Below are 19,294 nucleotides of genomic sequence, written 5' to 3'. Positions count from 1 at the left end.
TCATCGGTATAGCAGCATGGATAAGTAAATAAAATAGGTGAGATCAAATAAATAAAAACAAGACGCGATAAAACACAATAAAAACCAGAAAAGATAAAAACAATAAAAACAATCCGGGATAAAAACCCCAGTTAGAACATACAAATAAATAAAACATTCAACAATTGGAAGTCACATAATAATAAATAGAGCAAAAAAAAATGGAATAAATAACTAAATAAGTGCAGGTAGTGAAAGCACATGGAAGAGCTGCAGAGGTCAAACCAAAGGCTGCAGCTGCACTGGTTCAGAGGCAGCATTTCCACCCTTCACCTCTATGACAAATGTTCAAATCCAGTCTCCTAGTGTGAGCAAAGAGCAGGTGCACAACAAGGAGCAGTTATCTGTCTGAGGAACAGACAAAGCACCTGTCTACTGCCATCACACTGGGATATTCATATTGGTCTGTTTAGACGGGGGGGTTCAGCCCGTCAAAGGGTCCAGTCCAAACCGTGGGATGAATTTGCGAATATCAAATGCGAATATCAAATGTGTCAAAGTCGTTTTAGCTCAGGGGACACATACAATCCGATTGGGTCTGAAGTGGGTCGGACCAGTACAAATACACCGTTGTCAATGAAGTTGGAATAATTCAGTTTTGGGACATGTTCCCCTTTTTATTCCCATTTAATCACTTTTGATCCAGTACAATGAATACACACTGAGTCCCAGTTCCACCTGATCTATCAAGGATAAATCACATTTCACATGAAGTAATATTTTATTTTAATTTTACTGGAAACAGTGTAATAACATTATAACTTATAGATGTCAATATTCCGCCTGTTCCTAAATGTCTGGTGTGTTCATAGATCCACTGTGATCTGTACGTTGGAATGCACATGTGGAAATGATAAGATCAGACTTAGTATTGTTGAAACTGTATTCTTATTTTTGTGGTTGTACAGGGGTGTTCAGGTTATTCACATTTTCATTCTGCAATTTTACATTTTTCACACTAAAACAAAGAGAAAAATCTACAGTTGATATTATTTACAGTGTTATTCTGCTATTATTTTACTGGTGCGGCCTGATTCAGATCAAACTGGGCTGAATGTGTGACAGCCCTGGTTTAGACACAAAGGTCCAGGTGTTTGAATGCCTCCTCTATTATTGTGGAAGAAATAAATCTGCTTCATGTGCTGCTGATGTGAAAGGTGAGCACATGGTCTGTGTCTTATGACTGTATCATCTGTAAGTTTGTCGTGTACTTTAAATATTATGGTCCAATTGCTGTTGATGGGTAAATGATTACAACTTCATTTTTATCGACGTCATTTAAAAAGGTAGTGCAGCAGTTTAAGGGGGCTTTCACATCAAAGGTGTTGGTTTGCTTTAAATAGACCAGTTTGTTTTCCTCTGATAATCTGCTTCATTTGGGGACGTGTGAACATGCAACTGAACTTGAATGTTGGAACCCCCGTTGAATTAAATCGAGTCTCCGATCAAACATAATCCCCAAACAAACCGATTCCCCGATTGAACCAAGTCCCCAACTGAACTGAGTCCCCAATGGAACCAAGTCTGCCAGACTGTTAGGTCTGAAAAAGACTTCAGACACCAGTTTGACTGTGGTTTTAGTCTGTGTACTGTATAAATTATACACATTTTCTGAAGCATTTCTCTGATCAGTCCACTGTGACTCCTGACTGTTGACCTCCTCAGCAGCAACTACACACACACACACACACACACACACACACACACACACACACATTACAAACACAAACTTGGTCTGTAGGTTTCTATATGTATGAGTGACAGTCTGCTTCTATAATCACATGAGACAAAGAAAAGCATGATGAAGAACAGCACAGTAAGTAGTGTAGTAACAGATGTGACATACCTGACAGAAAATACCCTCGAAACATAAATAAAAGTCCTAGAGTGATTAGAAGAACAGCAAAGACAACCAGGAGAGCTGTGGCCCAGGTTGGAAAACCCTCTGTGGACGACAAAACACCAACATGAACTCCTGCTAAGACATGATTGTATGATGACGTGTCAATCAAATCCTAACAAATGTGTAAAGACATTATCAAGTACCCTAAATCCTGCTTCAAATGAAGTTGAAAAGAAAGATGTGTTTTATTCTGTGTACCTGTTTGACAGTTGGTCATATGAAAGAGCCAGAGTTGATGAGGTGGAGTACTGACTGTAGTACTGAGTATTGATACGGTGGAGTATTGACTGTAGTACTGTGTATTGATAAGGTGGAGTATTGACTGTAGTACTGAGTATTGATAAGTAGTATTGAAAGAAAGATTATTGAACAGTGTCTTTTCTCCATCAGTATGAAATGACATCAGGACATGGATCTCCATATTGAATGCTTTGGACTCAGAAGTGAGAGCTGCAGCAGAAGGTGTGTGTTTTCAGATTGGAGCTGTTTCATGTGGTCTATCCCAGCACTGACCTGGGACCACCTGGAGCAGGACTTTAGACCTCAGGACGTCTCCTTCCCTGTAGACGCTGCAGATATACACACCTCCGTCTGTGTCTGTGGGGTGTTTCAGAGTCAGACTCATGTCTTTATTCATCTGTGTGCGGCCACGGTAAGACCTGTCCTGTGTTTGAAGATCATCAGTTTTATTCCGGTACACGTGGACCACCAACAGTTCTGGATCAACGTGAGTCCAGTCCACTGTGGTGTCTTCAGGCAGATCGGCTGAGGCTTTACAAGGCAGCTGGATAGACTCCGCCCCCTGCTGGACCTTCACCTCCTCCTCGTCATCTGACAGGAAACAGACCACAGTGATTAGACCATACATTAAAGCCCTCTCACTGCATGAAAAAACTGATTATTGGCCCCGTAAACACCTGCCAACTTCAAAGATTCCTGGTAATTATTGTGAGTTTACAGAGAAGTTCAGCTATGCCGGAAAGTGGAGGAAATGGAGTGGGGGGGGGGGGGGGGGGGGGAGTGGGGGGTGCGGGGGTTAATACCTCACAGCAGAGGTGTGAATGGCCCTAATTTACTTCTGAATGTCACTGGCATCTGCCCCATCTGACCTCAGAAACACCCACTGGATGTTTTTTTGTTTTTTATATCAACCCATTGGATGTCACCACAGACATTTCAAAGGACAGCTCACGTGATTGGACTGTATTAGTCATCGGTGCAGCATTATAATATGTCCCACCCATTAAAAATATTATTATTATTAATGTTTTTATTTTTCAGGCATTTATTCATTGTTGCAGGGTAATAATTCACCTACTGAAAACATCACCACCAAAATCAATTGAGAAAGAACACGACTGCAACGATCATGTTAAAAATAAAGACAAGCTTTAATAAAATGTACAATGCAAAAAGCACACTTACATATTTAAGAAAACTGTGCCAACACTTTCAAATTAAAACAAACCTTAAGAATAAATAAAAATTACAACATTTTCAAATTAAAACTTAGAATTTAAAGTCAGTTCAGTCACATGTGCTGTCCTCACAACATGAGTGTGCAGCTCCAGCCACAAACCAAACTAAACCACAGTCCAAACAAGGCTTTCTGTTCTCAGCTGGAGCTTCTCCTGCACTTGACTTTTTCTTTAACGTTTTTGTAACTGCAACATATAAAATCCATCCAACTCTACTGACTCACAGACAGTTCTTATTAATTCCACTGCACATGGAATGAACTCACATCGCTAGCTTGAATAGCATCAGCGTTAGCTTCAGTACACGTTCACAGAACAGTTTCAATCAACCAACATCTACAACTTAATGTTTTCGGATATATACACTTACAACGACGAACATTTTCCAAGGCACACAGTAGTAGAGCACACTTAGCGAACATGAGTTTTTCTGAACTTTAACTGCAGAGAAAAGAAGGAACGGAAATATACGGCAAAGATCATCTCTAGTACAAGAGCGCTCACTCTGTATACAACCTTAGTGCATAGAGAACACAAAGATCCTTAAGGAGAAGACATCTCACTCCTATCAATTCTTAAGCTAACTACATTTTAACAGATTTTAACATAGATTTAACATATTTATTTATCTATTATTAACTTAATGTAACTTATGAAAGTAATTTATACAACTGATGAAATAAGTTTGGTCTTTGACCTAAAAACATCACATCAGACAAGTGTTGGTACCAGCTTCTCTGAGGGTGGTCCAGTCCAGTCTTCTGTGGTGGTAGAACATGTGTTGGTTCTGCTGTAGTGTCTGTGGTGGTAGAACATGTGTTGGTTCTGCTGTAGTGTCTGTGGTGGTACAACATGTGTTGGTTCTGCTGTAGTGTCTGTGGTGGTAGAACATGTGTTGGTTCTGCTGTAGTGTCAGTGGTGGTAGAACATGTGTTGGTTCTGCTGTAGTGTGTGCGGTGGTAGAACATGTGTTGGTTCTGCTGTAGTGTCTGTGGTGGTAGAACATGTGTTGGTTCTGCTGTAGTGTCTGTGGTGGTAGAACATGTGTTGGTTCTACTGTAGTGTCTGTGGTGGTAGAACATGTGTTGGTTCTGCTGTAGTGTCTGTGGTGGTAGAACATGTGTTGGTTCTACTGTAGTGTCTGTGGTGGTAGAACATGTGTTGGTTCTACTGTAGTTCAGCTCAAAGGTTAGAGCTCCAGACTCTGGAAGGATGGAGGCCTTCCAGTCCACCCAGATGTCCCATCAGTGCCATCTTCTTCATCAGACCTCATATCTATTGTGATCCCCTCCATAAATCTCCTCCTTGTTGTCCAGTTCCTCCTCTTTTGCCTCCAGCTGCTGTCCAGACAGAAGTACCATCAGTGCTGCACTGTGAGGCTAACAGTAGTAGAATGTGGTGTTTGTGTCAGATTCAGATTAAACACATTCTTCTAAATCTTCCCGTCTTTCTTCTCTGCTGTGGGCTGAAATGTTCATGGCTTCTGCCTGGACTGTTAGATCTGGTCGGCTGTATGTGCAGTTCCATCGGACTGTTTCTTTATGTCTTACAGGCCACTGGAATTAAAATATACAAGTTAGGAAGAGTAAAAAAATAGATGCATAGGATTATAACAATAGAGAAACAAAACACAACAAACTATTAAAGTTCCTTCATCAACAGGACTCCACTTTCTACTCCATTCCAGCCTGGACCTTCAGCTGGAGCTGCCATTAAATGAGCAGTCACTGCTTCACTGTGGGTGAGCTCAGTCTGAAAACTTTACTTCCATAGAGCAGAATGGATCCAGGCTCTGTAAGATCTTACTCTGGTTCATATCAGACTCAAAATCAGTGACTTTGGGAACAAACCCCTCCAGGTTCCAGCAGGTCAATGTGACACATTCAGGACTTTAATCAGTTCCACCAGTCAAACCACACTATCATACACTGTGCAATTCACTCAGAAAGTCACACAGATATAATTCCCTCCCAAATAGCACACATGTAATAATGAACTGAACATGTCCTGAACACAGTTTGTGGATTGTGCTCCAGCCTTTTTGTGGTTCTGGTCCACAGTCTGGTGGCTCATCCAGTGTCTGCCTGGTTCAAGTCAGTCAGTTGTTGTGTCACCTCCACTGTAAACTGCTGTGTCATGGACGACTCCATTTGCATTTGGATAGCTCACAGCAGGACCATTTACAGACCAAAACCTCACATAGTCCAAGGGGCTGGGGAGGGGTCATTACCAAGGCTCTGGAACCGGGGGGGGGGGGGGGGGGGGGGGTTCACGGCAGTTCCAGGCAGTTAGACAGAATTTTCTGTGCTGACTTCAAATTCCCACTAGTAGGTGTTCATTTGAAGTTCCAAAGCGATTTACAGTGACGTAAACTGAGGAAAACCCCACTGTTCATGCAGTGTCTACAACTTCAACAACACACACTATTCATATTAAATGGTGAGGAACAAGAACAATCCAAGGTGTATTTTCAGCAACAGATTGAAAAAAGTTCAGCTCAACCCTTCGTCCTTAACCAGTGACAAAATGATCTAATCCAGTCAGCAGCTTCTGTGCAGAAACAGTCAGGGTGAAGTTGGACATGTTTGATGAAGGTTGTGTTGTGAAGAAAACAGAACTGAAATGAGCTGAATACAAAGACACACGTACATGTGACCTCTGACCTGTGTCTACTGTAGTGGGTGTGGTTTATATCTGACCTCTGACCTGTGTCTACTGCAGTGGGTGTGGTTTATATCTGACCTCTGACCTGTGTCTACTGCAGTGGGTGTGGTTTATGTCTGACCTCTGACCTGTGTCTACTGTAGTGGGTGTGGTTTATGTCTGACCTCTGACCTGTGTCTACTGCAGTGGGTGTGGTTTATGTCTGACCTCTGACCTGTGTCTACTGTAGTGGGTGTGGTTTATGTCTGACCTCTGACCTGTGTCTACTGTAGTGGGTGTGGTTTATATCTGACCTCTGACCTGTGTCTACTGTAGTGGGTGTGGTTTATGTCTGACCTCTGACCTGTGTCTACTGTAGTGGGTGTGGTTTATGTCTGACCTCTGACCTGTGTCTACTGCAGTGGGTGTGGTTTGTGTCTGACCTTTGACCTGTGTCTACTGTAGTGGGTGTGGTTTATGTCTGACCTCTGACCTGTGTCTACTGCAGTGGGTGTGGTTTGTGTCTGACCTTTGACCTGCAGCTGTACTTGTGTCAGTCTCCACTCTTTCGTCTCCTTCCTCTCAGTTTCCCATCGGAGGTTACAGGTGTAGTTGCTGCTGTCAGACAGTTGTGGTTTCTTCACAGTGAGGCTGAAGTCTCCAGATTCCAGAGCGTTGGTCTTCATTGACGTGCGCTCACTGCGTCGGTATTCCTCTTTGAGATCGTCACTTTCGTATTTAAGCAGGTAAATAACTGTTAGGTTGAGATCAGAGCGACTCCAAACCACTGAAGGATCCTCCGGTAACATGCCAGAATACTGGCAGGGCAGCAGGACCGACTCCATCCCCTCATACGCCTGCACCGCTACAGCCAATGCATGCTGGGAAACTGAGGACAGACACAGAAACAGTGTGTTGATCTGTGAATGGGACCAGAAGAACCCAGGTGAGTCCTCCCAGAGTGTTCCCAGAATATTTTTGTAGCCTGCACTAAAAAAAAAAAAAAGTAACCTGCACAAATCTGCATGTTGAGTTATTGCAGGGTGGAATTAGCCCCTAGGGGGGTTTGGGGGTGTGCCCCCCCAAGAAAATTTTGATAATTTGGTGTTATTTTGTGGCCTCTGGTGCATTTTAATCGTGTAATATTACTTATTTCTAGCACTTGTATTGTCATGAGATTTGAGTATTTAAGTACAGTTTCCATCAAAATGTGAAAAAATACACAATGTTATGGAGCTGTTTTAAGTACAGAATGTTCATGCAAACTGCACTTTCACCAGTAGTATGTGTGTCTGGTCTCTTTGTAAACCTCTGGAGTATGCTGTCTGGCTTCTAACATAACTGCATGTTTAGCATAGATGTTGTGCTTTTTTTCTGTGTGATTGGTTTTGGAAAAAAAAAATTCAATTAACACAATTTAAATAGCAATAATTAGAGATGGATTTTAATTCCCTGCAAAAGCTATGTGTGAGACCTTAACTAGGGGACCATAGCCTTATGGGAACCCAGGCACTCCAGGCAGCTCTGGGAATAAAACATAATGAATTCATAATATCTGGTAAGTAAATCAGGATGTGTTTATTATCATCATCTGTATCGGTCTACAATAACAAACTGCTGCACACTGTGATTGCACCTTGCATCCTGCTTGTCTTATCTGCAAGTACAGAAAATATCTGTAATTTAGTTTTGTGTGGTAATGAATAAAATTGATTTTATTAGTTTTGAATTTAAATATAAAAAAAAATATGACTTGGATTGCCAATATTAATATTTGTAATTATAACTGTTTTACCTTTCTTTGTCAGCTAAGATGTGTCCTCACCACCACTGTCCATATCAAACTCAGAGTCTGAGTTAGGGTTAGGGTTAGGTGCATTCATGAAATATCAATTATATAGCAGCTCAGAACATTGGCCAAATTAGATCTCTATGGCAGGACCCAGAATATTTTCTAAGTCCACACATGAAAAAAACTGGCCAGAATTTCTCCTGTATTTTGTCATTTCACTCATTCATAAAAGTTAATAGAACAAATACAAAAGATCTGTGAAATGTTTACATTCATGACCTGAGATTCATTTTAGTCATGTTTGTGCAGAGAACAACAGTTTGCAGCATAGATCTAGATCAGTGGTTCTTAACCTTGTTGGAGGTACTGAACCCCACCAGTTTCATATGTGCATTCACCGAACCCTTCTTTATTAAAAAATATAATATGATTTTTTTCAAATTCAAGACACAGGCATATGTTTTACTGGTGCACAAAATGAACCGTGCATTAACATCACTGTGTTCAAAGAACAAAACCAATACAGTGTGTGAACTTACAACAAATTCCATACCTTTTCACAAAGACATGACCTTTTTTAATACTACCACACTGAAATGGTTTTAATTTTTAACCTTATGTATCCCAATAATGAACTTATTGTATTTATGCTATTTATCATTTTTAACATTTTAACACACACCCATCACCTAATTTCCATCAGGCTACAATAATAATGAATATTTACTGTAAATCAGTGTGACTACTGCTGTTGTGTATGTGTATGTGTAGGCCGTCAGGTCAACCCGGTGTAGTTTCATCTCACTCCGAACTTTCCGAACGACGCAATTTTGACATTAAAAAAAAAAGATAATTACATGTAATGTATTAAAAAAAGTTCCCGTTATACTCCTTCAGTATTTTTGTGATCGTTGTTTTATTACGGCACTAGCTCGGCTTTAGCGTAATACGATTTCTCCATCCGCGACGGTGCGTCGGTCGTCACATGATTGTAACTGACCAATGCGGTGACCGAAAAATGTAAACAAACGCTCCACATGGCTGCCTCCATGGTTAACAGGAAGTAGCAAAAGTCATAACAACGATGTGGAAAATACTCAAATAATTCATCATCAGACGAGTGGAAGAGATTATAAACACTTCCGGATGTGTTGTAGTGCTATAAGCAACAACAATACACCGTGTATATTGGATGTCAATCAGAGAAAGAGTCTCCGAAGCCGTTTGTTTACATACACGGACCTAGCCCGACACACACACCTGACTAATGAGTCCAGTGTGTGTGTTGACCTCCGCCGAACCCCTGAGACTGACTCACCGAACCCCTAGGGTTCGATCGAACCCAGGTTAAGAACCACTGCTCTAGATGTATTGTGGGTAAATACCTGTTCTCTGCTTCTTTAGGAAACCAAACAGTGTCTGCTGGCCCTTGAGGATCTGCTGCTTCCTCTTGGAAGACATTGTCTGACATAAAACAATCAGTTCATTCACAGTTTTACTCTCATCAGCACCATTTCTATTCCCGCCCTGACTGCACGCTCCAAGCAGACTTCTGTCATTTTTCTTCTTTGACCAGTTCACAGTAGAAAGCTACACGGAGCACGCTCAGCTGTTCCAGAGACTTCAAGTGCTTCGGGATCATTCAGTTCACACTTCCAGCCAAAACAAAGATGGCGTGTGTGTGTGTGTGTGTGTGTGTGTGTGTGTGTGTGTGTGTGTGGGGGGGGGGGGGGGGGGCAGATAACCAACCAACTGAAATAACAGCAGGTTGTGTCAGTTTTCTTCCACCTATATCCTCCACTACTGACACCAACGTTCACCTGAACCAAACTGTCACAGTCTCCACATGCACTGGGGTGGGGGTGGGGGTGTGTGTGTGTAAATGGGACAAATTCATGGGGTCCAGCATTTGTGTGTCCAGCAGGTACAGGTTAGAAGTTGTGAAAACTTCATTTAAGATCTGCTGTATAACAGAGGAATAGAACCAGGGAGTTGGACGTTGAAAGTATGGAACGTTTCACTTTAGTTTCACACCAACGTTAGTTCTGTTAGTTCTGGACCGCACCCCCACATATAGAACTGCTGCCAAGTACATAATTATAATTGTGCATTTGCATAATGACTTCTATTGCGATTGAACACTTTGTTTGTTATAAAAGTCAGTAGTGTAATGTAAACTGTGCTGTTCTCAATAAAGCATATTAAATATACACACACACACACACACACACACACATACAACTGCTGCCAAAAAAATACCCATCTCCTCTGTTTTTTTGACAAATTGCACCCTGATACCATATATCTTATTGTGTGCATAAGTCTTTTTCATTAACAGTAGATCAGTCATTCCATCAGTGACCAGTGGTTTCACTCTACAGGTATTTTCTTCATATTACCAATGAAATTAACTCTTTTCTTGTTCCTTTATCTGCCTTCAAATGATCCACAGTTGGTCTTTTTTCTCTCAGAAACATAGTCTGTGAAACATTTGATGTATTTGAGTAAAATGTCCCAAAAACACTCAGAGTGAAGTGCACAGTACACACATGTTCCACCAGATGAGATGGGGGGGGGTGCTGTTTAATGGTTTTCTTACCGTGGATGAGGATCACAACCACCACCAACACTTTCATCTTCCTGCACAAAGTCCACAGTTGTAGTTGAATGTCCTTGTAACTGAAGGTACCCAGGCTTCAGAAGCACACAGGTGTCACTTCACTGCTTCCACTGAGCTCCACTGTGGACTGTTTCCACCGAAGCACCTTCTGGAATGGAATGGAAAACAGGCTGAGCAGCTTTGGACTGAAGAGCCTGGAAAGAGTTCACTCAAAGACTTAATGTGGTATTTAAAATGGTATTTAAAGGTAAAAAGAATACTTTAATATTGTGAGTCTCATTTTCCTACTTGGAAATATCAAAGTATCTATTCCAAACATGTGCTTCACTTCACTTCCTGTTCAAGTGTTGTGCAGGTCGCTGTGACCTTGCTGGATTAGGCAATGTATGAGAACAGAAACCAGAGCCTGGTCTCACCAAACGATGGTCAAAACAGTCATTAATCTGGGAACATCATATTTGACAACATCACGCACGTAGTGAATGGTCCGATTCCTTTTATGGTAGAAAGGATGTGCAGATGTTGTGTAACTCTCCTGTATAAAACCCAGTGTCAAATAAAGGAGGGGCAGAGATATCCCTGGATGAGCAAATTCTTGAGTCTGTGTTTTCCTTCTTAACAATTTACAACAGACTCTATTCTCTAATCTGAAGAATGAAACATTTCAATCCAACCATTTGACAGAATGTGGATCAATAGGTTTCACACCCAGGTATTCACTTCCTGTTTGAGTTACTGGTGGAGTTTCCTCTGAAGGCTTCATTCACTGAAGATTTCAGTGTTTCCCTCTGACCCAGACTTTACTGAACAGGTTGCGTTTGTGTCATTTTAATATTTAACCCTTTATCAGGCAAGTGACCATTTTTGGTCATTTCCACATACATTACAAGACAGTCACAGCAACAATTCCAGTGAGGACAGTGAGTCCGCAATCTGAGATCCAATGTGGTCTCCAGGGTCTGTAAGGTCCAATGTGGTCTCCAGGGTCTGTCAGGTCCAATGTGGTCTCTGGGGTCTGTAAAGTCCAATGTGGTCTCCAGGGTCTGTCAGGTCCAATGTGGTCTCCAGGGTCTGTCAGGTCCAATGTGGTCTCTGGGGTCTGTCAGGTCCACCTGTGCTTTGTTCGGGTCCATGCAGTAATGGAACTAATGTAAGGAATGATGTTCAAAGGGATCATGTGGATGTGGACAGGGGTCTGGACCAGCATGCATGTGGGTCTAATGTTCTGAAATTCATGTTCCTTTCATCTTATTCATTCATGTTCATCTTACATGTGTGTTTTTTATATTTTGGATCCTGGATCAGCAGAAACACCGGGACACGATGGGAGAAGCGGGTTCGGCTGTGATCACACACTAACAGGGTCGGTCTGGTTCTTACTGTGGCCCAGTTCCACTCTGCCGGTCCCCGGTCAGACCCGGCCCGTTAACGTTCACCTCCAGACCACCTGCAGATGGCAGTGACTGGCAGTAAACCGTCATGTTCAGTCCTGTGTCACAGTCTGTGGTCCACGTCCATGTCAGTCCAAAACAAAATGAGGTCCGTTCTATTTGTTCCTCATCTGTGTTCCACCAGTCAGTTTAGTGAAGTCATCCAGTAACGTATGTGATGAAGTCACACAGTAATGATGTAAAACCCTTTAAACAAGTATAGAAGGGAACTATGAATGCATTCTTATGTTACTTTGGATTTCAATACAAAACAAAATGAGGTCCATTCTATTTGTTCTAATCTGAGTATTACACCAGTATGTTTACCTCAGCTCTCCATTTGATCCACTCTACTGTTTCTAGAACCTGTGAATTCCCACGGGTCAATGCTCTAGTCATATGTATTTAAACAATGAAAACAAATCTAAATTTTCCTCTATATAAATAACAATTACAGCTTTTTCAGTCATGTTCATAATTCCATAGATGCACTTGAATGCACCATGTTTGCGGTGATCGGCTTCTCTTCAGCTCTGACGTAGTTTGATCTGACCATTAATGAAACGTGAAATCAGACACAAGTTCTGTAGCTGTAGAAATAATTATAATGTGAACCAACTGTCTGGTATTAGCTCATCAAATATTACTGTGGTTATTGGCGGCGACAGCAGCACTGAGCAGACTGGAATCAGTTTCCACCAGTCAGCCACCAGGACAGGCCCAGACCACCAGCAGCCAGCCACCAGGCCAGGGTCCGACACCACCGACAGCCAGCCACCAGGTTAGGCCTAGACCACTGACATTTTAATTCATAGTGTTCAGACCGCTGAAGCACTGGAGGAGCTGTTTAACGGCACAGGAACATCAGCTGATGAACAAATACAGCCGAGGTTTGATCAGCCCCTGTCCTAATGATCCTTTTCCATCTCTGTTCATCTGCCCCTGTTCAGAGGAGCAGTGGAAAGTAAACCTGAAGGAGGCTGAGGGCAAAACGCTGTCTGCTCTGATGGTCAAGTGTCTGAACAAAAAGAAACTGCAACATCCAACTCAACTGAGAGTTCATCTGGCCCTGAGGGAGGAGGAGCATCCTGAATGGAGGAGCATCTCCAAACCTCCACTCTGTCAGAGGTGGCTGATCTGCAGTGGACAGTCCTGCATGGGATTGTGTCCGTTCATGCCTTCATCTCCATCCTGAACCCGGCTGTGTCAAACACCTGTCCTTTTTGTGAGGCAGCAGAGACAATTATTCACCGTTTTGCAGAGTGTCCTCGTCTTCTCCATCTCTTCCAGTTGTTGGAATGTTTGTTCAGGAAGGCAGGAGAGGTTTTCTCCTTTAAGACCTTCATCTGTGGTTTGAAACTTAAAAAGACTCAGAAAAATAAATGTCAGTTAATAAACTTTATTCTGGGTCAATCAAAGATGGCCGTCTATGTGAGCAGGAAGAAGAAAGTGGAAGACGGTGTGGACTGTGATCTGGTGTCATTACTGAGGAAGACGATCAAAGCCAGAACCCTGATTGACTTTAATTATAACAAAGCGATAAAGGATCTGGAGCCTTTCACATTAACATGGAATTATGGTGATGTACTGTGCTCTGTTCAGGACAATCCAATTATGTTCTCAGAGCAGCTGGTCTGATCTGATCTGTTAGTTTAGCTGTTTTATAACTGGAATAATGAACGACCTTTTGCACAGAGATAATCAAGTTATTTTGAAAAATCAAATCTCTCTCTGTCAACACAGTCATAACCTCCAAACTTGTAGGTAAAGGAAAATAAGGGGCACATGAACACAGCTTTCATTTAAAAAATACAAGTACAGGCTACACATCCAAACATCACACACACACACACACACACACACACACACACACACACACACACACACACACACACACACACACACACACACACATTATTACAAGGTGTTTGTAGTTGAAGTGTGATGTTAAAGCAGTGGTTCAGCTCAGTTCAACTCACCAATGAGACTTGAACCAGATGTGATGAAGTCGTTTCAGGTTTGTTGGACGGTTCCACACACACGTCTGCAGCTCTGATCACACTGAGGAGAACTGCTTTCCTTTCTGGGAAATGATCTGTGTTCTGTTGAATGTGACTCCGCCTCTGATCTGTCTCCTTAGTGATGTGTCGGTTGTGAACGAAACGACTCTGAGAGCCAGCTCTGTAACACGAATGATGGGAGCCGCTCTGCCCCGCCCCCCCCCTTTGATTGGTCAGTATATGTGTGGTATCGTCTCTGCACTGAGCAGAGGGGAGAGGGGCGGAGTTACACACACAGCAAGCACACGAACAGGAGGGAGACGAGAGAGAGAGAGAGAGAGAGAGAGAGAGAGAGAGAGAGAGACCACAACACAAATGGACTGGAAAGGTAAAAAAGAGTTGAGAAAATGAGTGACAACAGGAAACGCAGCAAAATCTGGACACATTTCAATTACATGGACCAAACTAAGGCAGAATGTAGAGCGTGAAAGACAAAAATCTCATCTTGAGCTGGCTCCACAAAAGCTTACACAGACACATGAGAACTGTTCATCCATCAGAGCAATTAGAAGAAAAAAGACAAGCAAGTGAACGTGTAATTCATGAAGGTGCCAGTGTGTCTGTGCAACTGTTGCTGCTCCTGCAGTATCTACAGCATCGTCCAGTACACCACCACAACCACCTAAAAGTACAACCCAGAGCTCTATGAGCCAAGTTTGAGCCAAATACAGAAACAGTTCAGTGTTTCTTTTTGCACTTTCTAATTCATTTTTCTTAATCACTCTGTAGAGTGTATAAATACAGGTGTATTTATATAATAAACATTTGATATAGCGCATGTTTCTTTTTACATTAGTAATTCATATTGTGCATAATTTTACATTATTGTTGGTAATAAATTAATTTAAGCACCAAAAAATCTGAAGAGCCACTTGGGAACCGAAAGAGCCGTCTCTTTTTAGTGAGCCGAGCCAAAAGAGCTGGTTCTCTAAAAAGAGCCGGAATTCCCATCACTATTTCCTTGGTGCCTGTTTGTTTTTGTTTTTTTCATTCTTTGTTTACTTGGAAAAGCAGATCTTACACAACTTCCCTTTTGGATACAATTCAATATCCACACATCAAATTTGAACAAAGGTGCTGATCCAAGTTTTTTAATAGAATATAGAACTGATACAGAAAAAAAACAAGAAAAGAAAAATAAAACTGGGCTGGAGGAGAGGGCTTGTTCCACTTTTTCTTCAACAAGATAAAACATGTGTATGTTTCCATGAACCTAAACACAAATGTATGTCATATAAATGTTTTCACATCACTGATATATTCAGTTCACATCATTTACAGGTTTGACATAGTTTGTCCATTTGGACCAAACAGTGGAAAAAGCTTCCCTTTGACCCTTCAAACCAAATATCCACTTCTCCAGAATGTAAATGTCCTGTTCGATGTCCATCCATTCTTCAGTTGTGGGTGCTTCAGACTTTAACCTTTTTCTACTGATAGTCTTTTTGCTGCAAAAGCATTAACAAGAGTTTTTTTTTTTATCCTTCAGTCCAGTTCTCATATGAAATATCTCCTCAAACCAGGGCTTCACATTTACTAGGAACTGTTGGAGTAAAGACGTTCTTTAAATGTTCACACAGCTGTTCCCAGAACGGTCTGATCACTGGACAACTCCAGAAAATATGACAGTGATTTTCATTCTTTGTCCCACAGAGTGTCCAACAGGTGTCTCCACTGCCCTCATGTTTTCTCTGGACAGGAGTTACAAACAAATCTAACAGTATTTTTCCAACAGAATTCCCTCCAGTTGTTGGAGCTGGAGGTCATCCACTGTAGTCTGCAGATGTTTTCCCAGCGTTCAGTGTAAATAAGTCCATTTCCTTCTTTGTCCCACTTCTTTCTTGTGTGTTCTGTGTGTCCCTGTTCAGACGGTCGAATACCACTGTAGAACCTGGAAACAGCTTTAGTGCATACATAGTTTGACCATTTGGACCAAACAGTGGAAAAAGCTTCCCTGGATGAACAGGATCCATTTATTAGTGGACGGTTCACATGAATGAACACATCTGGTACTGAACCGGTTTTCCATGACTGTCAGTCATCATTAGTGTTGAGTCACATGAGCTGGTTCTGTGAGAGTCTCCTGGACTTCAGGCCTGTTGTTGTTTGTGTTGGACTCCCTCTAGTGGTGGTCTGCTGGTGTAAATATGCAGAATACTGTCAGGTTTCAGGACACACACATGAATATGAACTCAGTATTGGTGTTTGGGTCTAGTGTGACTACAGCTGTCCTCAGCTAAAACAAGACAAACACAAATATATGACCAAACTCTGACTGAGGAAAGAAAAGTCCATCTGTTCTCACACAAAAGGAAGAGTTAGAGTCAGACCTGAAATGTTTAGACAAAGTACAAAACAAATGCAGACATTTACTCCAAAACTACAGACTCTGCAGTAGTGGAACAGGGTCAGTTATTCTGCAGCAGTGTGGGGATGCAAATAACATTGTATAGTAGTTACTGTTATAATTACACCAAATCTGTTTATTCCGTTTTCATTTATTTTAGTTAATAGCTGACAGGTTGGGCCTCTGAGTCAGTATGTGGTACTTCGGAGTACTCCTCGGAGGAGGTTTTTAAGTTGAGTTTAAAAACTGATGCCACCCTCTGGTCTGGAGGGGTACTGCAGATGGGGTTCCAACCTAAACCTATTAGGTCATGTTGACATAAAGGAATCTGGTAGTTCTAAGGGTTTTTTATGTCATGTTAAAACTACATGATTTAAAAATGTTTAACCACTAAACATGAATTAATATAATAGAAGCGACATGTTCAACATATGCTTTTACAACAGACACCCATGTTGCTTTTTTTGAGTGCATATTATACTGAAATAGTGTCTTTAATACAACAAGCAATAATAACAAAGTATGACAGCAAGAAAATGTGGAATACGTTAAATATTATAATGGGCAGGAAATCTAAATCTACTCCATCATTTCTAGAATCACAGGGACGTTTTATAACTAAGCCTCTGGATATTGAAAATTACCTTAATAATTATTTTATCAATAAAGTAAATAAACTAAGGGATGAGTTTAGGTGATAATGAACAATCTAATTCCCTGATTAAAGATCAAATTATGGCAGACAAAAAGTGTGAGTTTAGTTTTACTGCAGTTACAGTCGGTGAGGTAGAAAAATTACTACGTGCATGTAAGGATAAGCCCGTCGGAAAAGAAAACAGACATAAAACTGCTCAGACTGGTAGCAAACTTGATTTCCACCCCAGTTTGTCATATATTTAATTTAAGTATAAAGAAACGCATTTTTCCTCAGATGTGGAAAACGGTAAAAATTCTTCCTTTACCTCAGAATCCAACTGCAGCATTCTGTGGCTCTAACAGCAGACCAATAAACCTGCTGCCTGCACTGAGTCAAACCATGGAGAAAATGGCTTTCAAACAAATCCAGCAGTATTTTTCATCTAATGATCTGAGCACCGATTATCAACACGCCTATAGGGAAGAGCACTCAACTGTCACAGCTGTCACTCAAATGGCCGATGAGTGGCAGCAAGAAAATGACAACAGACACCTAATAGGAGCAGTATTTTTAGATTTCAGAGCAGCTTTCGATATCATGGATCATGATTTGTTGTTACAGAAATTAGTACAATATGGTTTTAGTTTGACTGCAACTCGATGGTCGGAAAGCTATTTGAAAAAACTGAAAACAGATGGTTTCATTTAATGGAATGATTTATCTGCGCCTAATGTCACTGAGTGTGGAGTCCCACAGGGAAGTAGTCTGGGTCCACTGCTATACTCAGTATTTACTAATGACCTACCACTGACCCTAAGGGACGCTAAAATCTCAATGTATGCTGATGATTCCACAATATACAAAGCAAAACCCACAACGACTGAACTTAGTAGTGTTTTAAATCAGGAACTTCAAACAGTAGTGAAATGGATAACCAACTACAAATTAGTTCTGAATATTTTTAAAACAAATAGCATTGTGTTTGGGAGAAAAAGAACTATGTTAATGAATGAGCCGAAACTAAAACTATACATAAATGATGTGGCTGTAGAACAGGGCTCTCAAACTCAATTTCTTTCAGGGGCCACATTCAGCCTGATTTGATCTCAACTGGGCCGGACCAGTCAAATAAAAACATAATAACCTATAAATAATGACAACTCCCAATTTTTCTCTTTGTTTTAGTTCAAAAAAACCCTATTAAATTATGAAAATACTTACTTTTATAAACTATCCAAACAAAAAAGATGTGAATAACCTGAAAAAAACTGAAATTTATTAAGAAAAATAAGGGCAGTTTTAACAATATTATGCCTCAACTTATCATTTATACATGTGCATTATGATCCAATCTACAAAGAGACAACACTTTACTTTAGACATTTCAGGTTGTTCATATTTGTTCAGGTTATTCACATTTCATTGTTACAGGATAGTTTATAAATGTAAATATTTTCATAATTTAATGTTATTTTTTGTACTAAAACAAAGACGAAAATTTGAAGCTGTCATTATTTATAGACATAATGTAATATTTTTTCCACATCAAATGGAGAAGAAAATCTGGAGTCATTCTTTTTTTTGTCGGTTCTTCTGTCGTTATTTGACTGTAGATCAGATTGGTCTGTATGTGGAACCTGAACTAAAATGAGTTCCACAGCCTTGACTGTGGAATTTTTGCACTTTGCAAATTCATCCCAGGGGCCGGACTGGAACCTTTGGCGGGCCCCATTTGCCCCCCGGGCCACATGTTTGACACCCCTGCTGTAGAACAAGTGCAGGAAACCAAACTTGTGGGAATAATATTCCATAGTTACTGAACATGGTCTAAACACACTGACACAGTACTAAATAAAATGGGCAGAAGTCTGAGGGCTATAAGGAGATGCTCTGATACTTGACCTTCAAATGTAAGAGGAAGTGTCATTAAAAACCTGCTTTGATCACACTCAGATTACTGCTCAGAGGTTTGGTCATGCACGACCACAGCATATAGAAACAAACTGCAAACGCTTCAGAATAAGGCAGCACCAGGTTTACTTGGTCGTCCATATAGAACAAATGTGGATAAAATGCAGAACTGTCCTGCTTGGTTAAAGGTAAAGAACAGATTTAATGCCTTGTTACTTGTTTTTATGAGGAAAATATCAATGAGTAAACTGCCAAGAGTATTCCATAAACGTCTGTCCTTCAGTTCTGTTGAACATCTGTAGAACACCAGGATACAGAAAGTACATTTACTCTGACTACAGTGAAAACAAATCACATGAAAAGTACTGTGATGGACAGAGCCACGGTCATATGGAATGTTCTGCAGGGACGAATCATTCAAGAAAATAACAAAT

General features: G+C 41.0%; 2 protein-coding genes across 2 annotated transcripts in view; both read right to left on the bottom strand.

Moving 5' to 3' along the window:
• Positions 1-19,294, bottom strand: part of LOC115431255 (uncharacterized) — a 202,326-nt gene that overhangs the window by 23,742 nt on the left and 159,290 nt on the right. The window lies entirely within an intron of this gene.
• Positions 1,907-14,021, bottom strand: LOC115431274 (uncharacterized). Its single transcript, XM_030151533.1, has 4 exons — positions 13,885-14,021; positions 10,455-10,623; positions 6,593-6,952; positions 1,907-2,773 (listed from the first exon to the last, which is right to left on the bottom strand). The coding sequence occupies exons 2-4, from the start codon at positions 10,489-10,491 to the stop codon at positions 2,415-2,417; spliced, it is 756 nt and encodes a 251-aa protein (XP_030007393.1). The 5' UTR covers positions 10,492-10,623; positions 13,885-14,021; the 3' UTR covers positions 1,907-2,414.

The sequence above is a fragment of the Sphaeramia orbicularis genome, chromosome 13, assembly GCF_902148855.1.
Source record: "Sphaeramia orbicularis chromosome 13, fSphaOr1.1, whole genome shotgun sequence".
NCBI classification, from domain to species: domain Eukaryota; kingdom Metazoa; phylum Chordata; class Actinopteri; order Kurtiformes; family Apogonidae; genus Sphaeramia; species Sphaeramia orbicularis.
Note: the sequence above shows the minus strand (reverse complement) of the source record. Positions and strands in the feature narration are given on the sequence as shown.

What these genes read in the sequence shown, in the direction of transcription:
- LOC115431274 (XM_030151533.1), bottom strand. Translation starts at nt 10,491, where the DNA reads ATGAAAGTGTTGGTGGTGGTTGTGATCCTCATCCACG. An exon ending in GGTTGTGATCCTCATCCACG is followed by an intron (nt 6,953 to 10,454) that starts GTAAGAAAACCA and finishes GTCTGTCCTCAG; the next exon opens with TTTCCCAGCATGCATTGGCT. An exon ending in AGTACAGCTGCAGGTCAAAG is followed by an intron (nt 2,774 to 6,592) that starts GTCAGACACAAA and finishes GTTTCCTGTCAG; the next exon opens with ATGACGAGGAGGAGGTGAAG.